Here is a 26,611-nt window from a genome sequence, read left to right as displayed (position 1 = left end):
ATGGTGACTATTGACTACTTCACTAAACTAGCGCATTTTACTTATTTGCAAAAACTACCCGGAGCACCATTAATGGCAAAAATGTTCCTCTCTGAAATTTTTTCTCGTCATGGTTTACCTGATACTATTGTTTCAGGCCGGGGACCCCAGTACACCTCTCTCTTTTGGCAAAATGCTTGTCGCATTTTGGGTATCAAACGAGCCCTCTCTTCTGTATACCATCCCCAGACTAATGGGCAAACAGAGCGCTTGAACCAGACCCTAGAAGGTTACTTACGATGCTTTATTTCGGCAGCTCAGGATAACTGGGTAGAGCTGCTTCCGTTTGCGGAATTTGCTTACAATAATTCCAGACATTCGGCCCTCCAGACCAGCCCTTTTTATTGTACTTATGGCTATCATCCATCCTTTGTTCCGAATGTGACGACTTCTGATTCTGGCTGCCCAGGGGTGGATTCTCTGATTGCTGATATCCACGAAGGACAAAAACTGGCTAAGCAATCTTTACTGAGGGCTCAAGATCGAGCGAAAAGAAATGCTGATCTGCACCGCCGTGAGGCTCGGGTACTTACCGTCGGAGATTCCGGATGGTTGGCGTCCAGATTCCTTCCTCGCCACCTGGTTCCATCAAAACTGTATCCCAAGTATTTTGGCCCATTTCAAGTGTTGTCCAAAATCGGCACGGCTGTGGTCAAACTTTGTTTACCGGCCTCTTGGTCTTCGATTCATCCTATGTTCCATTTGTCTCAGATTAAACCGGTTGTGCAGGATCACTTTCTGCAGACTGGGGGACCTCCACCACCTCCGGTTCTCACGGACAGTGGTCCCGAATTTGAGGTGGCAGCTATTTGTGACTCACGCTTCCGACAGGGTCGGTTGCAATTCCTGATCAATTGGAAGGGTTATTCACCTGCTGAAAGGACCTGGGAGCAGGCTTCTGGGGTTCATGCACCTTGTCTGGTGCGGCGGTTTTTTCTTCTTCATCCGGGTAAGCCCGGGGCACCCCCCCCCGAAAGAGGGGGGCATACTGGTACACATTACCGCAGATGGTCTTTGTGGGCACGTACCCGCTTGTGCGGTACTCTTCTTACAGGTAGTTCCAAGATGGATGCCCATGGGATTCCCCATACTACCTGCAGCAGTCCAGTCTTTGCACGTCTCTCCGACGTATGGCCAAGCACTCACGTGATCCTTTATCTGGAATCGAAGCGGACGATGCTTCGCGTCGCTACTGCTTTTGGCGCTCCGTGAGTTCGCTTCTGATACTTTCCACTTACTTATTCTAGTCCATTCTAATTGTGCCTCTCATCTCTCCTAACCCTGTTCTTTCCCTTTATCCAGATTCACCCTTCAGTCTTCCCCGGCTCATTTCTCCGTCAGACCAATCCAGCAGCCCGGAGTGTTTCCCGTTCCTCCTAAACTTCCGTTAGAGTAAGTCTAGTCCCTTGAGCGCTCCCCCTTCACTTCGATTAGGATTCTCACCTATTGATTCCTTCCAGAGTCTCTCCCGCTGCTCCACTAACCATCCGATCTCCAGTCCTGAATATTCTTCCTCCATCTTCATTCCTTCGATGGTGAGAGGATTATTTTCTGTTTCCTACTATACCGTTCTACTTTCTTCCCGCCTCTTACTTTCTTCTGTTTTCTTCTCCCATGTACCTAGAAGAAGCCTCCCGTGTGACTTCCTTGTTCTGCCATCGATACGAGATGCTTCTACTTCAGCCTCCCGATCCGCACGAGTTTGGACTCGACCAGGGTTTTCTTCCCATTAGAGGGTTTCCCTGGCAGTCCTGTCCTCTCCCCTGGGTTATCCTATCCCGGGTCGGAGAGACCAGGGCTGTCTCAGGGGAGCTTTCACTGCTGCATTGGTCCTCCCATTTGGATTCATCGATCTGTCAAGGTGAGCTTGTTGCAGACTTTGGCGGTAAAAGTCTGTTTGACAACAGCTTTATTAAATTGCATACTGCAGTATTAACAGGTTTATCTATTGTTGTGAACGAGGAATGGGCTTTAGAAGACCTATTTAGCACAATCTTGTCAATCAAATCCATTTCCTTAACTTTCTTTTTTACTCCAACTGGATTGTCCACTAAATCTTTCCATCCTTGCCCAAGGTGATCAAGCATACGCGATGTACTTGTTTTCATGGCGATTAATAAATTAGATGTTTCTTTATGTAATTCCACTTAGAGAACTTCATACAAGATGTTTTTCTTTGGGTAATAAATGTTCCCTAAGAGTGAGGCCAATCTCAACACGTACCAGGCCTGTAACGTGGTTAGCCCTGGCTCATACCTCAGCGGTGCCATGGATAAGGAGTCTGGAAGACCCAACACACGCTTCCATACCCGACCTTCTAATCACTCCCAGAGTAGACTGCAGCCGCTGCCTCGATATCCAAGCCATATAACACCATGGGGATGACTTTGCTTAAGTGAGTATTTACAGTATTTGTGGTAAATCCTTTTCATTTGAGGGACCAGTAGGTCTATTTTATTATCAATTCTCTTCAGCACAGCCAATCTATTAACATTACCATACAGATGGAAGCCCAAATAGATGGTGTCTCTTATCTCTGCAGTTCTGGTTCCATTTAAAAACCATTTAAAGCTACAACCCACCTTCTTATGTTTCCAAAATATTATGACATTGCACCTTTTATGGTTGATTACCAAGTCATTCTTTTTAGCATAGACACGTAATGCTATAAGTAGCCTTTGAAGACTAATAGGATAAAAGGCCACATCATTAGCGTATGCCAGCCAATTTATACTGAGACCACCTATTTTAGGGCTAATCAAAGAAACTGATACTTTACTTCAGATGTGCCATTCAATCGTAATTGTCATAGCTGATGGCAGTAATTCTTCTTTCTCGCCCATACCTCACCATCTGTCAGGGTTCGGCTTACCCATGGTGGTTTCCGCCAATGTCATCCTCCGTTGCACGAGTGGTACCCCTGTGACTCTCGGTGCGCTGGACCAGTTGGGGCTGGTCCCGGCAGCCTGTGGTGGCTCCTTCCTAAGCGGCATTGATGCAGCATGCTACTGCACCTCTTGTGGTGCCGGCAGTCCGCCCACGTGAGACAACATGACAGATGCACTACAGTTCCCATCAGAAGATTTGGTCTGTCACGTGGAACCAATACAAGCATGTTGCATCACGCAACGCGGAAGGTAAGCCATAAAAGAAGCTCGTAGGAAACAAATTGCGCTCCTCAACTGTGCTTTTGCTTGGAGTGGCGTTTTCATTCTATTGAACTGTAGTCTGTGTTTCCTGACTTCTGCTTCTGTATCCCGGATTGGCTTTGGTTTACCCTCCTGCTGTGCTGTTTACTGGTAGACTCCACTTTCGACCTATTCTTGCCTGTTTGGCTTGCCTCTACATCCCCTTGTCTGCACTGTGTAAAGAATTGTGAGCTGCTTGACATTGTGACCTTTGTTTTGCTTTTTTTATGGCCTTTTGCATACCCTTTGTTGCTGTTTTCATGGATCTGAACTGACTCGGATTTCGACTTTGTTCTGCCTGTGGATTTGTTAGGGATTTTATTTTAACTATTTGGATTTGCTGTTTTTTGGATTTTTGAAATTTTTGGAATTAGTGTCCCTTAGTTCCGTCCTCATTTCATTTGGTTCAGGCCCCTGCTTTTTCTCCCCTGGACATTGTACGTCTGCTGGCACCTGCGTCGGGCGGACACCTCTGACCTCTGGACTTTTGTTGGGTGTCCTGACCCACGTTTGAGCTATCATGCTGCAACATTTGGTGCTGTGGGCTTAGAAAATCCAAGATGGCCAAAAAGCCCACATGTGCGCCAGAATCCAGGAGAACCACGCAGTTTGTGCGCACACTAAAATGGCTGCCTAACTTGCCACCCACCAGTGCGAGCATGATGGGCCAGGGTGCCATGAGTGGAATGGGTGCCAAAGGTAAAACAGCAGCGCCTGTTAGCTCAAAAACGCTTAAAAAATTACCTTTGGTTTCTCTGAATGCCAGCTCAAAATGCCTATTTTCAAACATTGCAACACATCCAAAAATCTCACTGAACACCAGCGGACATCTGGCAGAATGAAGTATGTGTGCATACTAAATCTGGGAAGTTGAAGAGCCCCAAAACAATGTTCATAACAAGACTGGGTGAGCTCTGCAGGTCTGCAGCAGCCTAACTGAAACTGGATATAAAACTACCAAAAATCGAAAATGTTTAAATTAACTGAGTGACCTACTTTTGAGTGTCACATAGTTTGTAACTGTTAAAATGTCATAGTTTTGAACTTAGAATCAGCATTCTAGCTGCATATGTAAAAATCGTCTTGACTTAAACTGGGGAACAAAAAGGGACATTTTACCTGAAACCTGGCTTAAGGAAACTGGAATTCTGCCAGACAGCTACCCCCGACAGAAGTGGGGGCTTGCCCAACAAATGCATTCCCAGGCCTGGCTGCATTCTGTTGCTCCTGCCAAAAGGAGGTCACACACTCTCTGATTGAATTACCAGGGGATTGCAAGAAACTAAAGAAAGGGCCCAGGCAGATGGTTTATTAGGGTGGTCGTAAATGGCTTCCTTTTGAACAAAGCCCTGCCTTGACTCAGGCAGATGGTTTATTGGGGGGACCGTAAAACAGCTTCCTCTTGGCAGAAGCTGGGAGGGGCAGGGTCTCTGAGCTTGGCAGAAACTGGATAAACTGGTTTTTATACCATGTGACCTGAAAAGACACACCCCTGTTGGCCAGAATATGATTCTAAGAAAGATGTATAACTCACAGTGCGGACTTGTCAAAATTATTTAAATGATACCATAATTCTTGTGATTTTTCGGTGCACGTTTTAAGACGCGTTGGGAATTTGTGTGATGTTCTGGGGCAAAACCATGCTATTTATTGACACCACAGACTCTGTGTTTAAGCTAGAGACATGGGAATTTACTGGAGTATGTATGGACAGGCCGTGTATATGTGTATAATTTTTAATGAAAAACCAATGTTGCAAAACCAGTTAAAAAACGCAAAATGTTGCCAGTTCTGAATGAGAGCTCTTAGAAACATCAGAGTTTGAACAGAGTATACCTCATGTGATCTGTGATGGGTGCATGTAATTTCAAACCACTGTGTATCTATGAAATATGTCTTTAGGTCAAATATAGATTTGTGTGTAATTTGACAGGGGAGTGTCCTTTCTGCAAGCCATTAAATGACATCATTCTGACACACAATCCTGTTCTCCAACCTATCAGAACTCTGAAGGGGTTGGGCCTAGAAAGCTAGCCTCTCCACCCACTTTCAAAACACATAAAAAGAGACTGCTGGGACAGGTAGAGACATTCAATTCCATTTGCTGCGGAGCATGCTGATCGACGACTTCACATCCAGAGATCCTACACTTAGACTTCCAAGCTAAACAGAGACTACAGAACTTTGAACCAAGAAGGCCCACTGCAAGCAAAAGTATTTGTCAGCAGGCCCAAAAATCATTTGCAGACTATCAACAGCCAGGCGAGCTGTTTGAATTCCCTGCCTAGAACATTGCCGGGACCGGTAGCAGAGTCCAGGAGCCGTGCAGATCAGCGCTGTGTCCGGAGAAAGCGGGACCAGGAGCCGTGCAGACCGGTGCTAGACCAGACCAGCAGAACCCAAGATCCAGGAGCAGTGCCGGTGACCCAGAAAGCAGAGCTGTACTCGGAACCGGAGACCAGATCGCTGTGACCGGATCCGTGACAAAGTCGCCTTCCTGTCCAAAATCTCTTGTGAGTACTCAGCAAAACTCAGAACATATCCCTTAGTTTAATATAATATAATTCAATCTATTTAACCTAAGTAGAACTGTCACCTGTCATTTTCTAGCTGCAAGCTGTAACCTGTCGCTTTGAACTTTTAAAATTTCAAATCCGAAAAACTACCTTTATTTAATCGTCCGTATCTCTGGAACCGTTTGGGCTAGGAACTTGGTTTAACTTTCCTCTGAAAGCTTTGAATCTCAGCTTTTCAACAAGCTTAGAACCGACTTGCATTCGCGAATTTTGCCGCGATACGCGATTTGGTTAAAAATCCAGCCACGTGTGAAAACAGCAGCTTCCTTGCTTTCCTTTGCCAAAAATTCGTTTAACCTGCTAGTTACTCCTAGATCCTTGCTAAAGTGAGCCTGAACTCATCCCAAGGATATTTCACTCATCCTGAACCTCCTAAAGGGAATTAAAACCATTTTCAGCATATTCCTCACTTCATTGCCAGCACATATAAAAGCATTTTGGGCCTGTGTTTCAAACTTCTGTAGTCTAAGCTTGCTGGGGTGAACTGAATTACATTTGATTGCATTTCTAAGAACTGTGTGCTCTCCTCTTCATTTTCTTACATTGCGTAAGGGGGGGAGTGGATTGCCAGAAAAGTGATTACATTGTTTTGTTGAAATCATATTGAGTATTTTCTGTATTGCATTTTCATTCAACATTGCATCCATCTGAAACTAGATAAAGCATTCTCTACCACCTCATTCTTCTGTTTCTATTTCCAAGCGTGCTACCTCATCCTTTATACTACTCCTGGGTAATCAAATCAGTTTATTAGTAGAACATTACCCATTGTTGTTAACTGCTCATGTTCTGAAGTGTGATATTATTATTAATTTATTATAAAGTGTGATATATATATATTGTTTACATTCTCAAATAAACCGTTTAAACTTGCAAAACAGAACTACTTCTTGGCTCAGTGGGGTCAGGGGGGTTCCAAGAGAGGGGTGTTATATAGGGGTAGTCATCCAGAACTCATGAACTGGACATAAAGATATATCAATAAGGGTTTCAATTCAGTATCCCAGACTAGGCATTGATTTAGCTGTAGTGCTGGATTGAATCCTCTTACACTTTCCACAAGTAGGAATTCAGATAGGTGTTTCAGCCACTTGTCCATGGAAACAATGGAAACAAGGTGGAGAATTACAAGGGGTAGGTGGGAATTGATTGCTGGTTTTCTGGAGTTACAACACGTATAACTGATTGGTGTTTCCCTGTTCATTCCCTTGACTATAGCGTCTGCTGGTTCCTGAGATTTCCTGCCTTTTCGTCTGAACTTGTGGCCTTGCGATACTCTTCTTGTATTTTGCAGGCTGCGTTTTCAGGAGGAATGTCTCCCCATATCGGGGACCCTTGTCTTTGCTTTACTATCAAAGACAGGGGTGCATGCGGAGGTTCCCTCAAATCGTGAACATGGGATATTCTACTAAGAGCAATACTTTTTGGTTTCTCCTGATCTCATATAAAGTCTTTGAATCCCTCACTCGAGCATACATTCATCAATATTTTTTTCAGTTTCATGAGTAGAGCAGTCAGCTAGTTTCTTAACAAATGTAGACCCCTCCTTAGCACATTTTAGAATCCGATTACCAGTACTGCCTATTGCTAGACCTTGGTGTGCCAAAGAAGGGTTAGACAATGCATCCAATCTATATGTTGTTATGTTGTTATGTTATGTTATTTTGCATTCATGTAGCGCCTTATGGATCATTGGTATGATCTCAAAGCGCTGGTAGGTTGAACGCCCTTGGGAACCGTAGTTCAAGTCAGTAGAGAGACAGAGTGTCATAAAGCGCATGGGTGCACCGGGTATGTGTGCAGCTGGTGTGGTTGTTGCATGATAGCTGCTTCTTAGCGGTAGGTGTGGTGCTGAGGAAATCAGTTGGATGTGTTCATTCTGGAGGGTGGACACCCAGACTGAGTTATGGCTGCGTTAGGCCTGGGGAGACGCATAAACTAGCCAGAGTGTGCTCAGCTAGCTGTGTTTTATTAGAATGATGGGTAGTTTGAGGGGTCATGGTAGTATGAGGACAGCTATACCGAATGTGTCATAGTATTGCTGTGTTCTAGTTCAATGATGGTGTATAGGAGAGAGTAAGCGTAGTTGTGTGATATGGTGGTAATCAGTAAAGTGCATGCGACCAGGCATAACCAAAGATATTGGGAATACCTTCTAGATTCTACTTTAACACAGTAACGCTTTAAGGCATACTTTTAAGTTTAATTTTAACACAGTGAGGCTAATTAGGGCACACTCAATGATGTTGGGAGTACCTTCTCGATTCAATTTTAACACAATAACGCTATTAAGTATACTTACTGAATTCAACGCTAGCACAACAACGCTATTAGGGCATGCTCAATGATGTTGGGGATTTCTTCTAGATTCAACTTTAACAGTAACGCTATTAGGCATACTTTCTAAGTTCAATTCTAACACAGTGACGCTGTTAGGCATACTTTCTAAGTTCTATTCTGACACAGTGACGCTAATTAGGCACACTTTCTAAGTTCAACTCTAACACAGAGACGCTATTGGGTACACTTTTTAAGTTCAACTCTAAACAGTGACGCTATTGGGCACACTTTCTAAGTTCGACTTTAATACAGTGGCGCTGTTAGGGCACGCTCAATGGTGGAGGGAGTGCCTTCTAGATTCAACTCTAACACAGTGACGCTATTGAGACATTTTCTAAGTTCATCTCTAACACAGTGACGCTGTTAGGCACACTTTCTAGGTTCAACTCTAACACAGTGACGCTATTGGGCACACTTCTAAGTTCAAACTCTAACACAGTGACGCTATTGGTCACTTCTAAGTTCAACTCTAACACAGTGACGCTATTGGGCACACTTCTAAGTTCAACTCTAACACAGTGACGCTATTGGGAAACTTCTAAGTTCAACTCTAACACAGTGACGCTATTGGGCACACTTTCTAAGTTCGACTTTAATACAGTGGCGCTGTTAGGGCACGGTCAATGGTGGTAGGAAGTGGTTTCTAGATTCAACTTTAACACAGTGACGCTATTGGCACACTGTCTAAGTTCAACTCTAACACAGTGATGCTATTGGGCACACTTTCTTAGTTTGACATTAATACAGTGGCGCTTTTAGGGCACGCTTAATGGTGGAGGGAGTGCCTTCTAGATTGAACTCTAACACAGTGACGCTATTGGGCACATTTTCTAAGTTCAACTCTAACAGAGTGACGCTGTTAAGCACACGTTCTAAGTTCAACTGTAACACAGTGACGCTATTGGGCACACTTCTAAGTTCAAACTCTAACACAGTGATGCTATTGGTCACTTCTAAGTTCAACTCTAACACAGTGACGCTATTGGGCACACTTCTAAGTTCAACTCTAACATAGTGACGCTATTGGGCACGCTTTCTAAGTTCAACTCTAACACAGTGACGCTATTGGGCACACTTCTAAGTTCAACTCTAACACAGTGACACTATTGGGCACACTTCTAAGTTCAACTCTAACACAGTGACGCTATTGGTTACACTTTCTAAGTTCAACTCTAACACAGTGATGCTATTGGGCACACTTTCTAAGTTTAACTCTAACACAGTGACGCTATTGGGCACACTTCTAGGTTCCACTCTAAGTCAGTGATGCTATTGGGCACACTTTCTAAGTTCATCTCTAACACAGTGACGCTATTGGGCACACTTCTAGGTTCAACTCTAAGACAGTGACGCTGTTAGGCATACTTTCTGAGTTCAACTCTAACACAGTGATGCTGTTATGCACACTTTCTAACAGGGACGTCATTTGGGGGTCGCCAGAGGTCGCAAGTGCGACCTCTGAGGTCTCCCTTGCGACCTCTGGGGTCTCCCTTGCGACCTCTAAAAAAAAAAAAAAGTTTTTTTTTTTGCAATGCAAGCTCCTGGGCTGTGGCCAGCACCATGTGGCTCTTTAATTCTGGAGTGGCTAGCTTGCTTGTTCAGGTCCCTTAAAAAAAGAAGAAAAATAAGAACATGAGGGCCACAGGTCTAACACTTTCAGCACTGAACCCAAATAAGAAAGAATAGGAATGACAAAAAAATGTGTCTTTCTGGAATTCTATACAATAATTGCTAGACTCATTAAAGGTTTATTTCATGCACACTTCAGGGGGTGAGTCACTGATTTAGTCTATTCTCAAATGTGTCAAGTCATCCTTTCATCCTTCTGAGGTCGATTAATGGGTACCAACACAGGTTGGGTGATATTGGGTGTATATTTCTTATATGTAAAGCGCTTAAGCTTAAGTGCTATATAATAACACATCGTTATCATTTGGTCATGGACGTCTGCTTGCAATCACAGTAATTTTGTAATATGGGCCTATACACACTGTTCTTAACGATACATATGGCGATCCATTCAGGTATGAAATGTACATCACATTATTGTGATATCGTAACAATATTTTTCGTAGTGTACAATGCTATGTGATGCCACTTCCTGTTTTGTCAACGGGTGAAAGGTTGTGTTGCATCGCTTCCCGCGATATCGCTTTGGGGCGGGGGCAAATGACATCACTTCCTGTGATGTCATCAGGGGGTCAAGGGTCGTGTAATGTCACTTCACAAACTCTAACAAACTCTAACACAGTGACGCTATTGGTCACTTCTAAGTTCAACCCTAACACGGTGACCCTATTGGGCACACTTCTAAGTTCAACTCTAACACAGTGACGCTATTGGGTACACTTTGTAAGTTCAAACTCTAACACAGTGACACTATTGGGCACACTTTTAAGTTCAACTCTAACACAGTGACGCTATTGGTTACACTTTCTAAATTCAACTCTAACACAGTGACGCTATTGGGCACTCTTCTAGGTTCAACTCTAAGTCAGTGACGCTATTGGGCACACTTCTAAGTTCAGCTCTAACACAGTGACGCTATTGGACACACTTCTAGGTTCAACTTTAAGACAGTGACGCTGTTAGGCATACTTTCTAAGTTCAACTCTAACACAGTGACACTGTTATGCAACTTTCTAAATTCAACTCTAACACAGTGACGCTATTGGCCACACTTCTAGCTTCAACTCTAAGACAGTGACACTGTTAGGCATACTTTCTAAGTGCAACTCTAACACAGTGACGCTGTTATGCACACTTTCTAAATTCAACTCTAAGACAGTGACGCTATTGGGCACACTTATAGGTTCAACTCTAAGTCAGTGACGCTATTGGGCACACTTCTAAGTTCAACTCTAACACAGTGAACGCTAATAAGGTGTGGATAATTGTTGGGCATTAGTATGTGACTGATGTAACACAGTAAGACTTTTATTTATGAGTGGTAGAGCTTTCTGGCATGAAGTAATTGCTTCAGTCCCCACCCTTGCCACACTTACATTTCGGTCGGTGCTGGTTGGCGGCATGCTACGGCTTCTTGCTTCTCCTGCGGATACCTACAGATACGATCTGGAGCCGTCCTTTGCCTCAGGGTCCTTAGCCGAAGGAGGCTGCCGGGTAGAGGGCTGCCCTGGGAGAGCCAGTTAAGACCAGTTGGGAGAGCCAGTGGGAGGGGTGGAGGGCGGGTCGGGAGGCGGGAGGGCAGAGGAATCAGGACGTTGTGACTATATTATTATGGTCACTTAGACCAGGGTATTTTAATGTGAAGGAGCTACATAAGTTGAACATTTCCTTCGTCAGAATTACATAATCTATTATAGAGGACTGCACTCCCCTTTCCAAGTTGATTTGTTTTTAAAATCCCCCAACACATTACCGTTGGCTATTAATAAGTCCCATTCCCTAAACAGTTCTCTCCACTTAGTCCTATTCAATATCTTTGGACCCTTAGTTTATTGGCAGTCATTGAGACCATGTGTGTGAAGGTCCCCGCCAGGATAACATGGGATTCCCCACTCATCAGCCATTCGCCCAAGATTTCAGTAATTTCATTCAGAAATGTGTCTAACTCCATAACTACTGGGTTCCGGTATAGAGTTAACACAAGTGCTTGTAATTGCATATCCTTACTCTCCAATTCAATAGAGGAGAACAAAATACCAGGAACATGATTAGATACAATACTTGTAGAAGGAATTATTGAAATTCTAGTGGGCAAAAGTAGTGTCCCAGTGGGCGTCCCCCAATCGATTTCGTTGCCAATTGTTGATTGATGGAAAAACCGTCTGTGCATATTTTTTAACACAGCCATGTTTCTTGCAGTAACACAATGTCACTTGTGTTAAATATTTGATTTTTGCCTTCATGTTTCATGAAGATATTGAAACCCGTTGTGTTCCATACGTGCTATCAGAGATAATTGTTGCCACTAGATTCCTTTGTCAATTCATGTCTCAGGGTATCCAATAGCAAACACCAATCCCCTTGAGCATCACCAAAGGACTCGTTTCTTAGCCTTTCCATAAAAGTTCCTGCCTTTACCGTCTCAATACTACTGTTTCCATTAATAGGTCCTGAAGAGATTGGCTGTCCGAGGTTATTTCCATCATTTAGTCCCTCAGGGCTTTGCAATAGAGGCCAAACTTAATTCCTATCTCTATAGATCATGCACCCCATATTGAGGAATTCATTCTTTTCATCTAGTAGGTTTCCCATTAAAAAAGAGGACTTCCAATGTACTTCAACCCAGTTAGTGCAAGTCTTATACGGGAAGTTCACATCTATTTCAAACAAAGGAATTCCATCCAGGGTTGGAATTTCCCGGATTAGTTTCAGTATATTGGACCTGTTTGTTTATTTATTTATTTATTTATTTGTATTTATTTATTTATTATCGTTTGGTTGTTAGGTGATTATACAGCAAGTAAAATACCGTTTCAAAGCGCCCACATGGCAAGGGGAGGGAACAAGTGAGTGAAATAAATTACAAAACACAAAACACAATAATTAATAAGAGCAGCAGAGGGAAAAAGGAGGAAGGAACAAACCTACTGTGCCTTGTGAGAATTCAGACCTTGCAAGTGCAGCAAGGAAAAGGGCAGAGGGCATAAATGCTGGGGAGTCTGGCTCATGGGTGTGTAACGCTCACCTGGTTCCCACAGAGGCGCGGGCGTGGTCTGGACGGCAGTGGCCTCTTCGAAGGAGATGTTCAGCACCCTGAAGATGGAGTGGGCTGGGTTCCCAAATCTGGCTTTTCTGGCTTGGATGAATACCCTTCTGTGAGCGAAAAGGAAGGGTTAATTCTCTGCGGGTTTTGTGTAGATCTCCCGTTTCCCTTCTCACCCTCCTTGCAACCCTTCGGTAATTCCCTGTGGAGACTCACCTTAAAGATTGAAAAGGCAAGCTCTCCATCCTGCTTCTGATGCAGGGGCGTGTTGGGGTCCAGTTACGTCACTGGATAGTAAGTTCGAGTTTGCTTGTCTGTTCCGGTAAGTACCGTAAATGTTTATGGCAAGCTTGAGTCTAAACTGTTCCTCTTCTCTTTTGCAGGTAATGGAAGACTCCGGGCTGAGGGCGGTTTCCGTCGAAAACCTGATTTCAGGTGAGTTTTGGTGCAGGCCCACTACTGTCTTTTCCTGTCTCTTTTTCCTTAGGGGCCGGAGTTCGAGAATGCCGAAGAAATGGAGCCGGCACGAAGCAGAAGCTGAGTCCGACCTGTAAGCAGGTACGTTTTAAATAGTTTGTTTGCTACGGTTCTTGTATTCACTAATGTGATGTTTGCTTTTTCCCCATAGGGGCCGGGGTGCTGAAATGCCCAAGGAATGGCATCGACCCGAAGGTAAGAAGAATTAGCTTGGCAGGTAAGAGCTTCTTGGTTATTTTCCCTTCTCACCTTGCTTTCTTCTCTTCGTCTCCCCGTAGGTGCTGGAATGCTGCAGGGGATCCGGATGGGCGTCGCAGAGCCAAAGGCGCCACGTGCAGGTAAGAGAAGTGCGCCGAGATGTATGCGACGCGGTGAGCATTTAAAATGATGTCTTTTTGCAGGAACGTTGGCGCGCTGAATCCAGAATGCAGCTTTAACAGGTAAGGTTTGTTTTCACCTGTTTCTTCTTCCCTTTTCTATCCTTAGGTGTTTCCAGGATGCTGGCAGGCGTGGTCGAGGGCTGGAGCAGGAGCAGGCACGGTGAGCGTCCAGCTGCTATGAGCAGAACAACGCAAAGCTTGATTTGCTGTCTGGGCGTGGCTTAAATAGCCTTTCAAGTAGTCCCAGGTATGTATCCTTCCACTGAAGGTATGTATCCTGCCACCAGCCACACCCGTGTGGTTAAGTAGTTCCTTTTTCATCTGGAAGTTGTAGAATGATCTGCCAGGTAAGGAAATTGCAGCATGGTCTGCCAGGTAAGTTTGCACCAAACACTATTCCTTCCATATCTTGTATGAGCCTGGCGCTGATGGTGCCAGGACTGTTATCCCTTATGAGCCTGATGCCAACGGCGCCAGGAATCAGTCCAAAGAGCCCCTATCTGGGGTGGCTGGGACTTCCCTAGTATACATGTTGGCTGCCTCTGAGGGTGCCGGGCCCTGTCTGGCTCCTTGGAGGTAGGCATCATGACAGTATCTCCCCCCAAGTCTCCTCCCAAGGATGTACTGTCCAGAGGCTTTGGTTTGTGTGGAAACCTACGATGAAATTTTTGTATTAGATGAGGTGCATGTATATGATCGCTTGGTTCCCAAGATCTCTCCTGAGGTCCATATCCTTTCCAATCAATTAGGTAAAAAACCTTTGACTTGGACATCTTAGAATCTAATATGTCTTTAACTTCGTATTCCAGTTCCCCATCTACTGGGATTGGTTCTGGTGGCTTGAGTAGCCTGGTTCCGGGTTGTACAGGTTTCAACAGTGATACGTGGAAAACCGGATGGATTCGCATGTTGGGGGGCAGATCGAGTTTGAAGGCTACCGGGTTGATTACAGCCTTGATTGGATAAGGCCCTATATATCTTGGGTTAAAAGTTCGTGGGCCTTTAAGTGGTAGATGTCTAGTCGCCAGCCACACTTGATCTCCAACTTGGTAAGGAGGTACTTCGCTCCGATGTAAGTCAGCATTTTCCTTATATTTGTCCTTGGCCTGCTGTAAATGAGTCTTGGCTTCTTTGAAGGCTCGGGTTATGGTGGCATGTAAGTTATCCACGGCGGGCATTTCAAGGCCTTGAGGTGGTTCAAGATCCGAAGTTCTGGGATGGTGGCCAAATAAGGTATAAAAAGGAGTCTGGCCAATTCCTGAATGCACAGAATTGTTGTACGCGTATTCAGCAATCCATAAAATGTCTTTCCAATTATGTTCTGATTGATGCAACATGCACCGTAAGTACTGTTCCAATGTCTGGTTTGTTCTCTCAGTTTGGCCGTCAGTCTGAGGATGGTGGCTGGTAGATAAACGCACATCAACTTGTGCCATTTGGCAACATCTCTTCCAGAACCGAGAAATAAACTGGCTTTCCCGATCAGAGATTAATATGGATGGAAAACCATGTAGACGAACGACGTTCTCAAGAAATTCCTTGGCTAGGGTGGAGGCTGAAGGCAGCCCTTTCAAGGGAATAAAATGGGCCATCTTGGAGAAGAGGTCTACAATTACCAGTATAGTATTAAATCCATGACAAGGAAGTAGGTCAGTTATAAAATCCAGCGATAAAGTGTGCCAAGGTGCCGGTGGGATGTCCAGAGGTCGTAACGGACCGGCTGGTTTTTGCTTTTGACTTTTATTTTGGGCGCACACTGCGCATGTCATCACGAAAGATTTTATATCCTTTCGCCAGGAGGGCCACCAGAAATGCCTTATAATTTTTTCTTCAGTCTTAGCGATGCCCGGGTGTCCTTCCATTAGTGTCTCATGATGATGGGCAATAACGAGATCTTGCAAATCCTTTTGAGGCAAGAACAGTTGCCTCTGGAAATAGGGTAAATCGTTATTAATTGAAAATCTGGGATCTTTCAGGCTCCATTCTTGCAAGGCTGCAGCGTCGAAAAGCAATTTAACTCTAGTTTGAATATCCTCTAGAGTTTGTGAGGAGCTCACCCCCAAAATTCTCTGTTCGGGAATAATCGGAACTGGATCTAGAGTTGGGGTAGAATCGCCCATTCCTATTCGTCCGCCTTGCCATTCTTGCAGCCGGGGCGATAGGTGATCACAAAGTCAAATTCTGCAAAGAACAGGGCCCAACGGAGTTGACGTGAGGATTGAGCTTTGGCTGTTTTTAAGTATTGTAAATTCCTGTGGTCTGTAATTACGGTAACAGTATGTCTTGCGCCGAGAAGGTAATGACGCCAAACCTTGAAAGCTGACTTGATAGCTAATAGTTCTTTATCTGTGATTGTGTTAACTTCTGGAGCTGAGAATTTTCTGGACCAAAAGGCCACAGGATGCAGTTGGTTCGAGACTGGGTCCCTCTGTGATAGAACCGCTCCCATGGCTAAACTAGATGCGTCAGTTTCCACAACGTAAGGGAGATCTGGACGGGGATGTTTTAACACAGGTGCGGAGGTGAATTTAGTTTTTAGTTCCTGAAATGCTTGTTCTGCTTCCGTAGTCCATTCGAAGCATTTGCTTTTCCGTAAGAGGGCTGTGATGGGTTGAACCACTCGAGAAAACTCTGGGATAAACCTTCGATAGAAATTGGCAAAACCAAGCATGCTCTGAACCCCTTTCACAGAACTAGGGGATGGCCATTTGAGGATCGCGTCCACTTTCCGTGAGTCCATTCAAACTCCCTTTGGCGTTAGGACAAAACCAACAAACTCAACCTCCGTGACGTGAAAAATGCACTTTTCAAGCTTTGCAAATAGTTTGTGCTGGCGTAGTTTCTCCAGGACGGCCTTAACATGTTTTCGGTAATCAGATTCCGAGGAAGAGTACACTAGGATGTCATCAATATATATGATGACACAAACATATATGAGTTCTCGAAAGATGTCATTCATAAAATACTGGAAGGCAGCAGGTGCGTTGCACAACCCGAAGGGCATCACTTGGTATTCAAAGAGTCCGTATTTGGTGCGGAAGGCCGTTTTCCATTCATCGCCCTCTCTGACACGCACCAGATGGTAAGCCCCTCTTTAATCCAGCTTGGTAAAGATGCAGGCATCTTTCACCTGGTCGAGGAGTTCAGGGATCAGAGGCAGGGGGTAACGATTCTTAACCGTTATCTGATTTAAGGCGCGATAGTCAATACATGTTCTAAGGTCGCCTTCCTTTTTCGGCACGAAGAACAAAGCTGAAGAAGCCGGTGACTTTGACGGGCGAATGAACCCATTGGCAAGATACTGATCCAAATACTGGCGTAAATGAAGATTCTCTGGTTCGGTAAGGGCATAAATCCTACTACAAGGCGGTTGAGCATTGGGTACCAGATCAATTTGACAATCGTATGGCCGGTGAGGTGGTAAGGTGTTGGCCTGTTCTTTTTGAAAAACGTCCTGAAAGTCCTGATACTCAAGTGGTAGTTGTGCTGACACAGAGGTTACTGAGGCTAGACCCACTTGTGGATTTCCGGAATAACAAGTTTGTCTGCAGTTAGGAAAGGTGATACTCTTTGCTCGCCAGTCAATTCGAGGATTATGTGCTTCTAACCAAGGGATCCCCAAGATTACCTGATATTGTGGAGCCTTGATTACGTCTAACACTATGGTTTCCCTATGACCATCTTGGCCAACCAGTGTCATTTCTGTAGTAGAATGTGTTACCGGCCCAGAGGCAATTTCGGTCCCATCAACCGTGGTAATGACATCTTTGGTCATTTTTGGTCGGAGAGGGAGACCAATCCTGGAAGCCAATTCAAGATCAACATAGTTCCCAATAGCCCCACTGTCGAGATAGGCCTTTATGCCATGTAATCGTTGAGGCTGCTTTGGATCCACGAGGGTCATTGGCATGATGAAATGCGAGGTCAAAGAGTTTGTCTTCACGCTCGGCAAGCGGACCTCTACGCTTGTCGGGCTTGATCGTTTCCCGAATCAGATTTTGGAAGGTTTTGGTCTGTGGCTCCAACCACCTTCTTGGGTGGTTTTACCGGGCAATTTCGTACAAAGTGTCCAGACTCTCCGCAATAGAGACATAACTGGTTTTGCCGTCTTCTTTCTCGTTCTTTCTGCGTTAGGGGTCCTTTTACTCCCCCAATTTGTATTGGCTCCGAAGTGTCGGTACTCTTGGGGTTTGCGTGGGTTTTTACCAAAGCCCGAGTTTCAAATCTAGTCCGATCAGTCTTTCTATTCTGGAGTCTATGATCAAGTTGGATCACTAAATCAATGTATTACTCACAGAGTTGGGGTGGATTCACAATTTGAGCCAGAACGTCTTTTAGCTCTCCACAAAGTCCTCGATGAAACAAGGTGATTCTTTTATTCTCAGGCCACCCAGTTTCCACGATCAGTCTGTTAAATGTGGCGATATATGATAGGAGGTCTTGGTTCCCTTGACGCAAAGACAGAAGTTCGTTATCCAAGTCCTCACCCTGGGCGTGCCGGGCAAATAATCTCTCCATCTGCCCCCTTGTGACTGTCTTTTTTTAATATAATGGTTTTGTAGCTAGCCTGGAAGCGTTGAAAGTCACGAAGGATAGGGTCGTCTTGATTTACCAACGGAATAGACCAATCGGCTGCACAGCCGCTGAGATACGATAAAACAAAAGCCACCCTAGTTTGGTCATTAGGGAAGGCCCCAGGTCTACATAAAAAGTGTAAACGACATTGGTTCATGAAAACAGCGTATTTCTTGGGGTCCCCCGCAAAACGTTCAGGTGGGGCCAAAGGCATGTTTTCCGGCAGGTTAATTTGCACCGGGTTAGTGGAAGCCATAGGAGTGGACTCTCTCCCGGAAGCAGGTAATGGCGTTTGTCCAGCCTGATTCTGCAAAAGCTGTTTAGCCAGGTCATCGGTTCGTTCTTTGGACAAGATCAGTTCTCTTTGAAGAACGTTGGTTTCTTGGCGGGCGGCGTGAACTTCCGCCCGTAATTCCCCCAATAGTTGGGCCAGTTGGTCTGTTTCGGAAGTCTCCATGGCGCCTGGGTGGGTAATTGTGGGTAGGCTTCGCGTTCTGTAACGCTCACCTGGTTCCCACGGAGGCACGGGCGTAGTCTGGACGGCAGTGGCCTCTTTGAAGGAGATGTTCAGCACCCTGAAGATGGAGTGGGCTGGGTTCCCAAATCTGGCTTGTCTGGCTTGGATGAATACCCTTCTGTGAGCGAAAAGGAAGGGTTAATACTCTGCGGGTTTTGTGTAGATCTCCCGTTTCCCTTCTCACCCTCCTTGCAACCCTTCTGTAATTCCCTGTGGAGACTCAACTTAGGGATTGAAAAGGCGAGCTCTCCATCCTGCTTCTGATGCAGGGGCGCGTTGGGGTCCAGTTACGTCACTGGATAGTAAGTTCGAGTTCGCTTGTCTGTTCCGGTAAGTACCGTAAATGTTTATGGCAAGCTTGAGTCTAAACTGTTCCTCTTCTCTTTTGCAGGTAATGGAAGACTCCGGGCTGAGGGCGGTTTCCGTCGAAAACCTGATTTCAGGTGAGTTTTGGTATAGGCCCACTACTGTCTTTTCCTGTCTCTTTTTCCTTAGGGGCCGGAGTTCGAGAATGCCGAAGAAATGGAGCCGGCACGAAGCAGAAGCTGAGTCCGACCTGTAAGCAGGTAAATTTTAAATAGTTTGTGTGCTACGGTTCTTGCATTCACTAATGTGATGTTTGCTTTTTCCCCATAGGGGCCGGGGTGCTGAAATGCCCAAGGAATGGCATCGGCCCGAAGGTAAGAAGAATTAGCTTGGCAGGTAAGAGCTTCTTGGTTATTTTCCCTTCTCACCTTGCTTTCTTCTCTTCGTCTCCCCGTAGGTGCTGGAATGCTGCAGGGGATCCGGATGGGCGTCGCAGAGCCGAAGGCGCCACGTGCAGGGAAGAGAAGTGCGCCGAGATGTATGCGACGCAGTGAGTATTTAAAATTATGTCTTTTTGCAGGAACGTTGGCGCACTGAATCCAGAATGCAGCTTTAACAGGTAAGGTTTGTTTTCACCTGTTTCTTCTTCCCTTTTCTATCCTTAGGTGTTTCCAGGATGCTGGCAGGCGTGGTCGAGGGCTGGAGCAGGAGCAGGCACGTTGAGCGTCCAGCTGCTATGAGCAGAACAACGCGAAGCGTGGTTTGCTGTCTGGGCGTGGCTTAAATAGCCTTTCAATTAGTCCCAGGTATGTATCCTTCCACTGAAGGTATGTATCCTGCCACCAGCCACACCCGTGTGGTTAAGTAGTTCCTTTTTCATCTGGAAGTTGTAGAATGATCTGCCAGGTAAGGAAATTGCAGCATGGTCTGCCAGGTAAGTTTGCACCAAACACTATTCCTTCCATATCTTGTATGAGCCTGGCGTCGATGGTGCCAGGACTGTTATCCCTTATGAGCCTGACGCCAACGGCACCAGGACTGAGTCCAAAGAGCCCCTATCTGGGGTGGCTGGGACTTCCCTAGTATACATGTTGCCTGCCTCTGAGGGTGCCGGGCCCTGTCTGGCTCCTTGGAGGTAGGCATCATGACAGGGTGAGCAGGAGTAAGTGCAAAGCTCCAAGGCACAGGGTGTGCCAAGGCAAGTGCTAAGGGTAGACAGGAGCTGGGCAGATTGGTTTGTGAGTTCAGGGACCCCAAGTATGCATCAGGGCCCCAGACACTAATCACAGCAACATTGGGATTAGCAAAGAAGACAAGAAGGCAACGAGGAGGTGTAGAGGAAGGTCTTGAGGAGCTTCCAGAATTTAAGAAAGTCCTGCTCAAGGCAGAGAGGCAGGGGAGGCTGTTCCACAGGAGGGCACCAACTGAGGAAAGCGATCAACCACCTTGCCTTTGTTTAGCAAAGTGCTTTACACATACAGAGTTGATGCCAGAGGAATGAAGTGGTCTAGCAGGAGAGTACTTAGTAAGATAAAGTTGAAGATAATGTAGTCCAAGGACCCAGACTCCGTTGTGGATGATGCAGAGGGATATGAATTTAATCTGTGCAACAACCGGGAGCCCATGAAGACTTTTTAAGGCAGGAGAGATCCCTGGGTTTAAGTCCCTGGGCTTAATGCCAAGAATATGTCTTACTGTCCTATTCTGGATTAGCTGGAGGGGTTGCAGAGTGGAAGAAGGTAGATTCAGGAGGAGGCTATTGCAATAGTCAAGCCTAGAGTGAACCAGGGCTCAGGTAACATTGAGCTTCTCGGGAAAAGTGAGAAAAGGTAGAATTCCTTTGAGAAGGAAGATCTGATAGTGGGACTTCAGGCAATGTCCAGAATGTGAGGGAGGAAGGAGAGAGAGGAGTCGAAGATATCTCCAAGGTTTCTGGCTTCAGAAGAAGGTGTAGGGAAGAGCCCAAGGAGGAAGGCCGGAGTGAAGGGAAGAAGGAGGCAGCAGGGATTCCAATGGGAAGGATCTCAGTTTTACAGGTGTTGAGGCAGAGATCGTTGGAGGTGCACCAGGACTGGTTGACAGGCAGTCAGGGGTGATGGAGGGTCCAAGAGGGTCAGCAGGAAGTTTGAAAAAGAGCTGTGTGTCATCTGCATAACACTGGAAGTTGGAGAAGAAGGAGGCAATGAGGCGTGCAAGCAGAGCAAGGTAGATGTTAAAGAGCCAAGGGAAGAGGATAGAACATTGGGGATCACCTAAGGTGGTGAAGGAAGTAGGAGAGCAGAAGGCGCCCAAGATGACTTGGGAAGAGCATTCAGTAAAGAAGGATGTCCAGATTTAGCCAGGGATGCAATTTGAAATATAACAATCAACATTTGATAATTTTACCATTAAGTGCATCTTCCCGTGGACCAAATTTCAACGGTTGATGAGATTTATTTTTTATTTTTCAGACTCTTAACATTCATTACTGAGATTCCTCTCTCCCAGGGCAAATATCTTAACAAGTCTCTCTCTATCTCCCTTTTTCCCCTCCAGGTTATTTGGGGAGTCTGGGCTTACAGTGTTAGAGTACAATTCATTCAAAACTACTTCAGCCCCCTGTGTGCAAGCATCTGGAGCAACAGTCGCCACTTGTTTGTTCCTTTGGGTTTGATTATCTATGTTAGTTGACTCTTTGCTGTCTTGTTTAGGCATATTAAATGTTCCAGCCCATCTTTCTTCATTACTTGAACTTCCTTTATTATCCGGTATGATTTAGTTCCTTCGTGCATTCTATTCCTTGTTACTCATTGTAACAGAACCACTTGGCTTTTGGAAATCAATCATTTTACCACATCTTAGGCTTGCAAAATCAGTTTGCCTCTGACAGACATTTCTAGTGATTAATGTCTGAGAACCCTCATAGGTTATCAAATATGAGGTTTTAGCCCACCTTGTTCTTTGGAAACAGTCTGGTCAAGATTGATACACCCTATGTGCCCCACAACTTCCAAAATGATTATGCCAGTTAGGTTACGCAACCCTTCCATAAGGCACGCTCTCAATGGTGGCTCAATGCACCTAATTTCCTTGCTGGAGCCAGTCTGCGGATAGAAGTCGGTATTTTTCTGCCCAGCTACCAGTGTCGTGGTTTTATTAGGGGCATGTGTTAGCCTGGCTTTGGTTTTGGCTGGAACCCCCAACCCAAGTTTTTTACAGCTACATTCAAGGTATTAACTAATGCATCCTGTTGGACTCCTGTATCAATCTGCATTTCTTAGATCCAAGCAGACAGATTGGACCAATTCATCCTCTGATTGAACTATAACTCAGGTTGGTATGCATTGTGCATTAGCATCATTTGGCACTTGCGCTACATTAATTTCCCTCGGGGCCACCAAGGTCACCTGAGTCGCCATTTTATTGTTAATAGACGATTTTCTTGAAATGTTACGTTGCATGTTCCTAGTCAGGGCCGGTGACATAATTAAAACCAAAAGTTACTTATATTAATCAGCTGGCCGGGAACTACAAACACTGTTGTTAACAGTTAGGCGATTCTGTATGTTCTTGCAAATTTATGTTCACAGTGGAATTTTAATTTTAGTACCCGCTACCAGGTGATAATGAAAATAATTTCCCCGAGTATACTCGGGAAATCAAAACAAGTACGTGCAACTATCCACAGATCTGATGCTGTTGGTTGATATAACCTGCGAGTGCTCCAATATTACCATAAACCTTACCTAATTTGGGGTTTCGGCATACTGTAAAGTTAAAAGGCCAAGTTGTAAATAACAGGTCAATCCGGAAGCTGGGACACAGTTCTATATTTCCAATATGCTTTTACATTTAAACATATAATCACAGAATGTTAATTTAGATCCCCAAGTGACTATCAAGAGGTGGGGCACACAGGTATCCACCCAGAGGCACTCTGACGTTCGAATCAATACAGTTACTAGTGTTCGAAGACCTCACGCTTCTCGGGGAATTTCAGACACAACACAAATACCGAACAATTGCAGTGTGTGTGTGTAAGAGGTGTGAGACACATGCATGAGGGAGATGCGAGAAGGGGGTTGAAGACCAGATATATTTTGTATATTTCAGGTGGTGAGAATTGGGGCATGAAGCTAGAAATGTTCTTCTTTTGGCGAGACAGTAATGCAAGTAGGCAGATATCCAGGTGTTTCTTTTTGTGCCCATAATCTATGCAGGTCTGCAATGTCTCCCCTACACACTCCCCTACTTACCCCACCATGCTTATTCATGCAGACAGCTTAAAGGGTAAGAATGGAAGTGAGGGATACACAACATTAAATTGCAGCCCAGTAAGGAAATAGAAATTGGGGGTGGAGGGTTCTTTCTTTTGTTCAAAACGGGGTCCCCAAAGAGCTGGAAACTGTAAACATTGGCTCTCCAGACCACAAGGTCATCAGTAAAATAAAGTGAGAGTATATCCTTGAATGGCAAATAAAGCCCCAAATAAAGGTTTCTCATAGTGTTATCGGGTTTATTTTGTGCACTGTGTCTTTGGTGAAACATAAGCATATATACCTATATAGTCCTAGAAGATCCATCACAGAGTGGGAGATCCCAACACACCCAGCTTCTCCTTGAGAGTTTCTGTCTCCCGAATGGGATAGGTGGAGACAAATAGCTTTTCACCATCTGAGTCACATCACTTCAGGTCCACAACAGATTGGTGCACAGGGGGATATGGGATTGTCAAAGATGCCTAGGGAGTCACCCCCATAATCTATCTCCTGTTATACCTGTCATTAAGCACCTAAACCACTGGGTATATATTTCTTTCCTGCATCCTGTCATGTCAGATGTGACTCTATTTCATGAATTATGGCCATTTCCAGGAGACACTACTTCAGTTTTATATATTGAAAGTAGATTGCTACATTTGAAAATTAAAGCAAAAAACAATGCTTACAATACATAGACAATTTCTCTCTCTTGATTGCTAATGGTGAAGACTGAAAAGTTCACAGCTACATTTTTTCACTATCATCCATCGTTTCTTTAGCCAGGACTATTATTATTATTATTATTATTAGTAGTAGTAGTAGTAGTAGTAGTAGTAGGAGTAGGAGTAGTAGTAGTAGTAGTAGTAGGAGTAGTAGTAGTAGTAGTAGTAGTAGTAGTAATAGTAGTAGTAGTAGTAGGAGTAGGAGTAGTAGTAGTAGTAGTAGTAGTAATAGTAGAGATAACATGTTGCCATCATTAGGGAGACAAAGTATCACTTTCCAGTAATGGGTACAAATCTGTGGCATCCTTTCACAATTTATGTCCAAGGAAATATAGCAAAATAAAACAAAAAGTGAGTGAACATGAAACCTCTATCCAAAGCAGTGATAAGTAAAGAAAGAAAGAAAAAGTTGAGACGTTGGTAGAAGGAAATGTGATCAGTGAAAAGAACTAATAAAAAAATAAAAACATGGGAACTTCAAGTAACAAGCATATGGTCTGAATAACTGGACATATTGCGAGGGCACAAAATGACACGGACAAGGATCAGAGCTTTGAAATGACTACATTGCTGATTTGAGACATTCCAAAAGCAAAGTAACATAGCCTAAGATCACATAACATAAATGATGGCAGCACCTGGTGCACATGGTGTGAGAACCTGGCATATGGAAGCAAACAGCATAGGTACATGATACAATACCTGGCACATGGTGAGAATTCGTGGCATACTATACCAGTAACCGGCAATAGGAAGGCAATACCAGAAGTACGCTAGCAATACTGGACCAATGATATGAGTACAAGGACACGCGACAGGATGGCCAGGAAGAATCGTAGTACAAGATCAAATGACGGCAAATGGTGGCGTATGATGGCAATTCCTATCAAATGATGTACTCGTCATTTATTTTGTACTCAGGCTTGTCATCTGCTGGATCCGTCGGAGAGCAAGAGATGAGGATCAGTAAATGTGCAGGTGTTCAAGAAAAGGGAGTAGGTTCAGATAACCCAGTTCTGGAATTCGTCTTCAACCTGAGAAGGTAGGGTTCATATCACGCATCCACAGTTATGAACTAAGAAAGAAGAAGGCTTCTCTTCCTTTGGTCTTCTTCTCAGTTCTTCGTAGGTGGAGACGTGCAGCTTTGCTGGGGTGCAGATTCCCAGAGGCGTGGGAATGATGCATTTGGAAACGAGGGACAATGATGCAATGGCTGAGTCTACACCTCTTTCTGGCCGGATGTTGGACTGGAGTGGTTCATAAGCAGAAAGCAAAAACCCAAGCAGCCTGGCAGAAAACAGACATTTTGAGATGGGTATGTAATGAGTGAGGTCATAGTAGGATAAATCTGGCTTCCCTAAGAGGGGTTTAACTATGGACTCTTTCAAGAGTGACGGGACAATATCAGAGGTGATGGAGTGATTCACACTGTCCAGGAGGTGATGAGAGATTACATGCACGAGAGTTTCGAATATTCTCGCCTGGCAGGGATCAAATGGAAATTCAGGCATCCGGTGAAAAGAATTCCAAATAGATTGATGGAAGGAAAGGGAAGCACAGGAATGTCGGAGTCTTGTAGGGATGGAAATGGAAAGCGGTAAGTAATCGGACTCAGATGCAGTGATGCAGCATATTATATTTGATAGGTACGATTTTTGGGAAGGAATTAAAGTGTTAGGTTCCCAGGGCTTTGAAAGTGCTGCAGGAACACTGGTGAGCTCCCCTCAAGGACTGATAGGCTCTAATGTTATATTGTGATATTATGACATTTCAGTTTGGTGGCCTGGTAGTCCCTGTGGTGATGTAAGCATGCTGCTTCATCCATGGGAAGGGGGTATTTGCTCCGCTGCATTTCAAGCTTTCATCCTTTCCTATTGAGGTCTTGGAGATCAGAGTTGAACCATTAAGATCTAAGGTTTTTGGGAATGGTGGTCTTGAGTGGGAGGAGGTCATGATAGGCACTAGACAGCTTTAGGTAATGGATTCAATGGAATGAGGTCAACAGGGTTTGTTGGAGGCGGGAGATGTTCCCAAGAGAAGATCAATGAGGTCTTGATTGATTAGATGTTTCGATTGTCAGAATTTGATCAGTGCCATACGAACTGGGTTCTGAAGACAGGGGCAAAGGGGTTCCTGGGCATCTGAAGGCAACATCTAGTGTAAATTCCTGTGCACAAAATATTGCAATTTGGCATATGGAGGTATTATGTAGGCTTATGATGGCCCTAAATAGTCTGACTATCTCAGAATTCAATGGCAGTACCTGGCACCCAGAAAACAAGTTTACTATATAGGAGGCAACATGATTTGTTTTGACAAGGTTTGCTATCATCCCCAGTGTCCAGTTCTTCATCATATCTCTTACCTCCTGGAATCTCTTGCCAAGTGGCATTGAAACCCTTGCCATTGATAGAATAATCAGTCTTGAATCTGATGGTTGCAGTGTTGCCGGCACTGGAGACATGCAGAGGGTTGTCGACTCCACGTGAATTACATAGCTGAGCTAGCCTTGGAGATTGCAAATCTGGACCACCGTAAATCTAAGAAAAAAAGGAAACTGCTTAATTACAAAAAGTAT

The 26,611-nt window shown here is 44.7% G+C and overlaps 1 protein-coding gene across 1 annotated transcript in view; it reads right to left on the bottom strand.

Annotated features, from left to right (window-relative positions):
- Positions 1–26,611, bottom strand: part of CUBN (cubilin) — a 1,794,835-nt gene that overhangs the window by 855,045 nt on the left and 913,179 nt on the right. Inside the window, exon 30 of the mRNA XM_069648353.1 lies at positions 26,399–26,573. Within this exon, the coding sequence (XP_069504454.1) occupies positions 26,399–26,573 (175 nt within the window). The remainder of the gene's footprint in view (positions 1–26,398; positions 26,574–26,611) is intronic.

The sequence above is a fragment of the Ambystoma mexicanum genome, chromosome 2q (assembly GCF_040938575.1).
Source record: "Ambystoma mexicanum isolate Mex_15411 chromosome 2q, UKY_AmexF1_1, whole genome shotgun sequence".
NCBI classification, from domain to species: Eukaryota; Metazoa; Chordata; class Amphibia; order Caudata; family Ambystomatidae; genus Ambystoma; species Ambystoma mexicanum.
The sequence above is the reverse complement of the archived record's forward strand: the minus strand, read 5'-3'. Positions and strand labels throughout refer to the sequence as shown.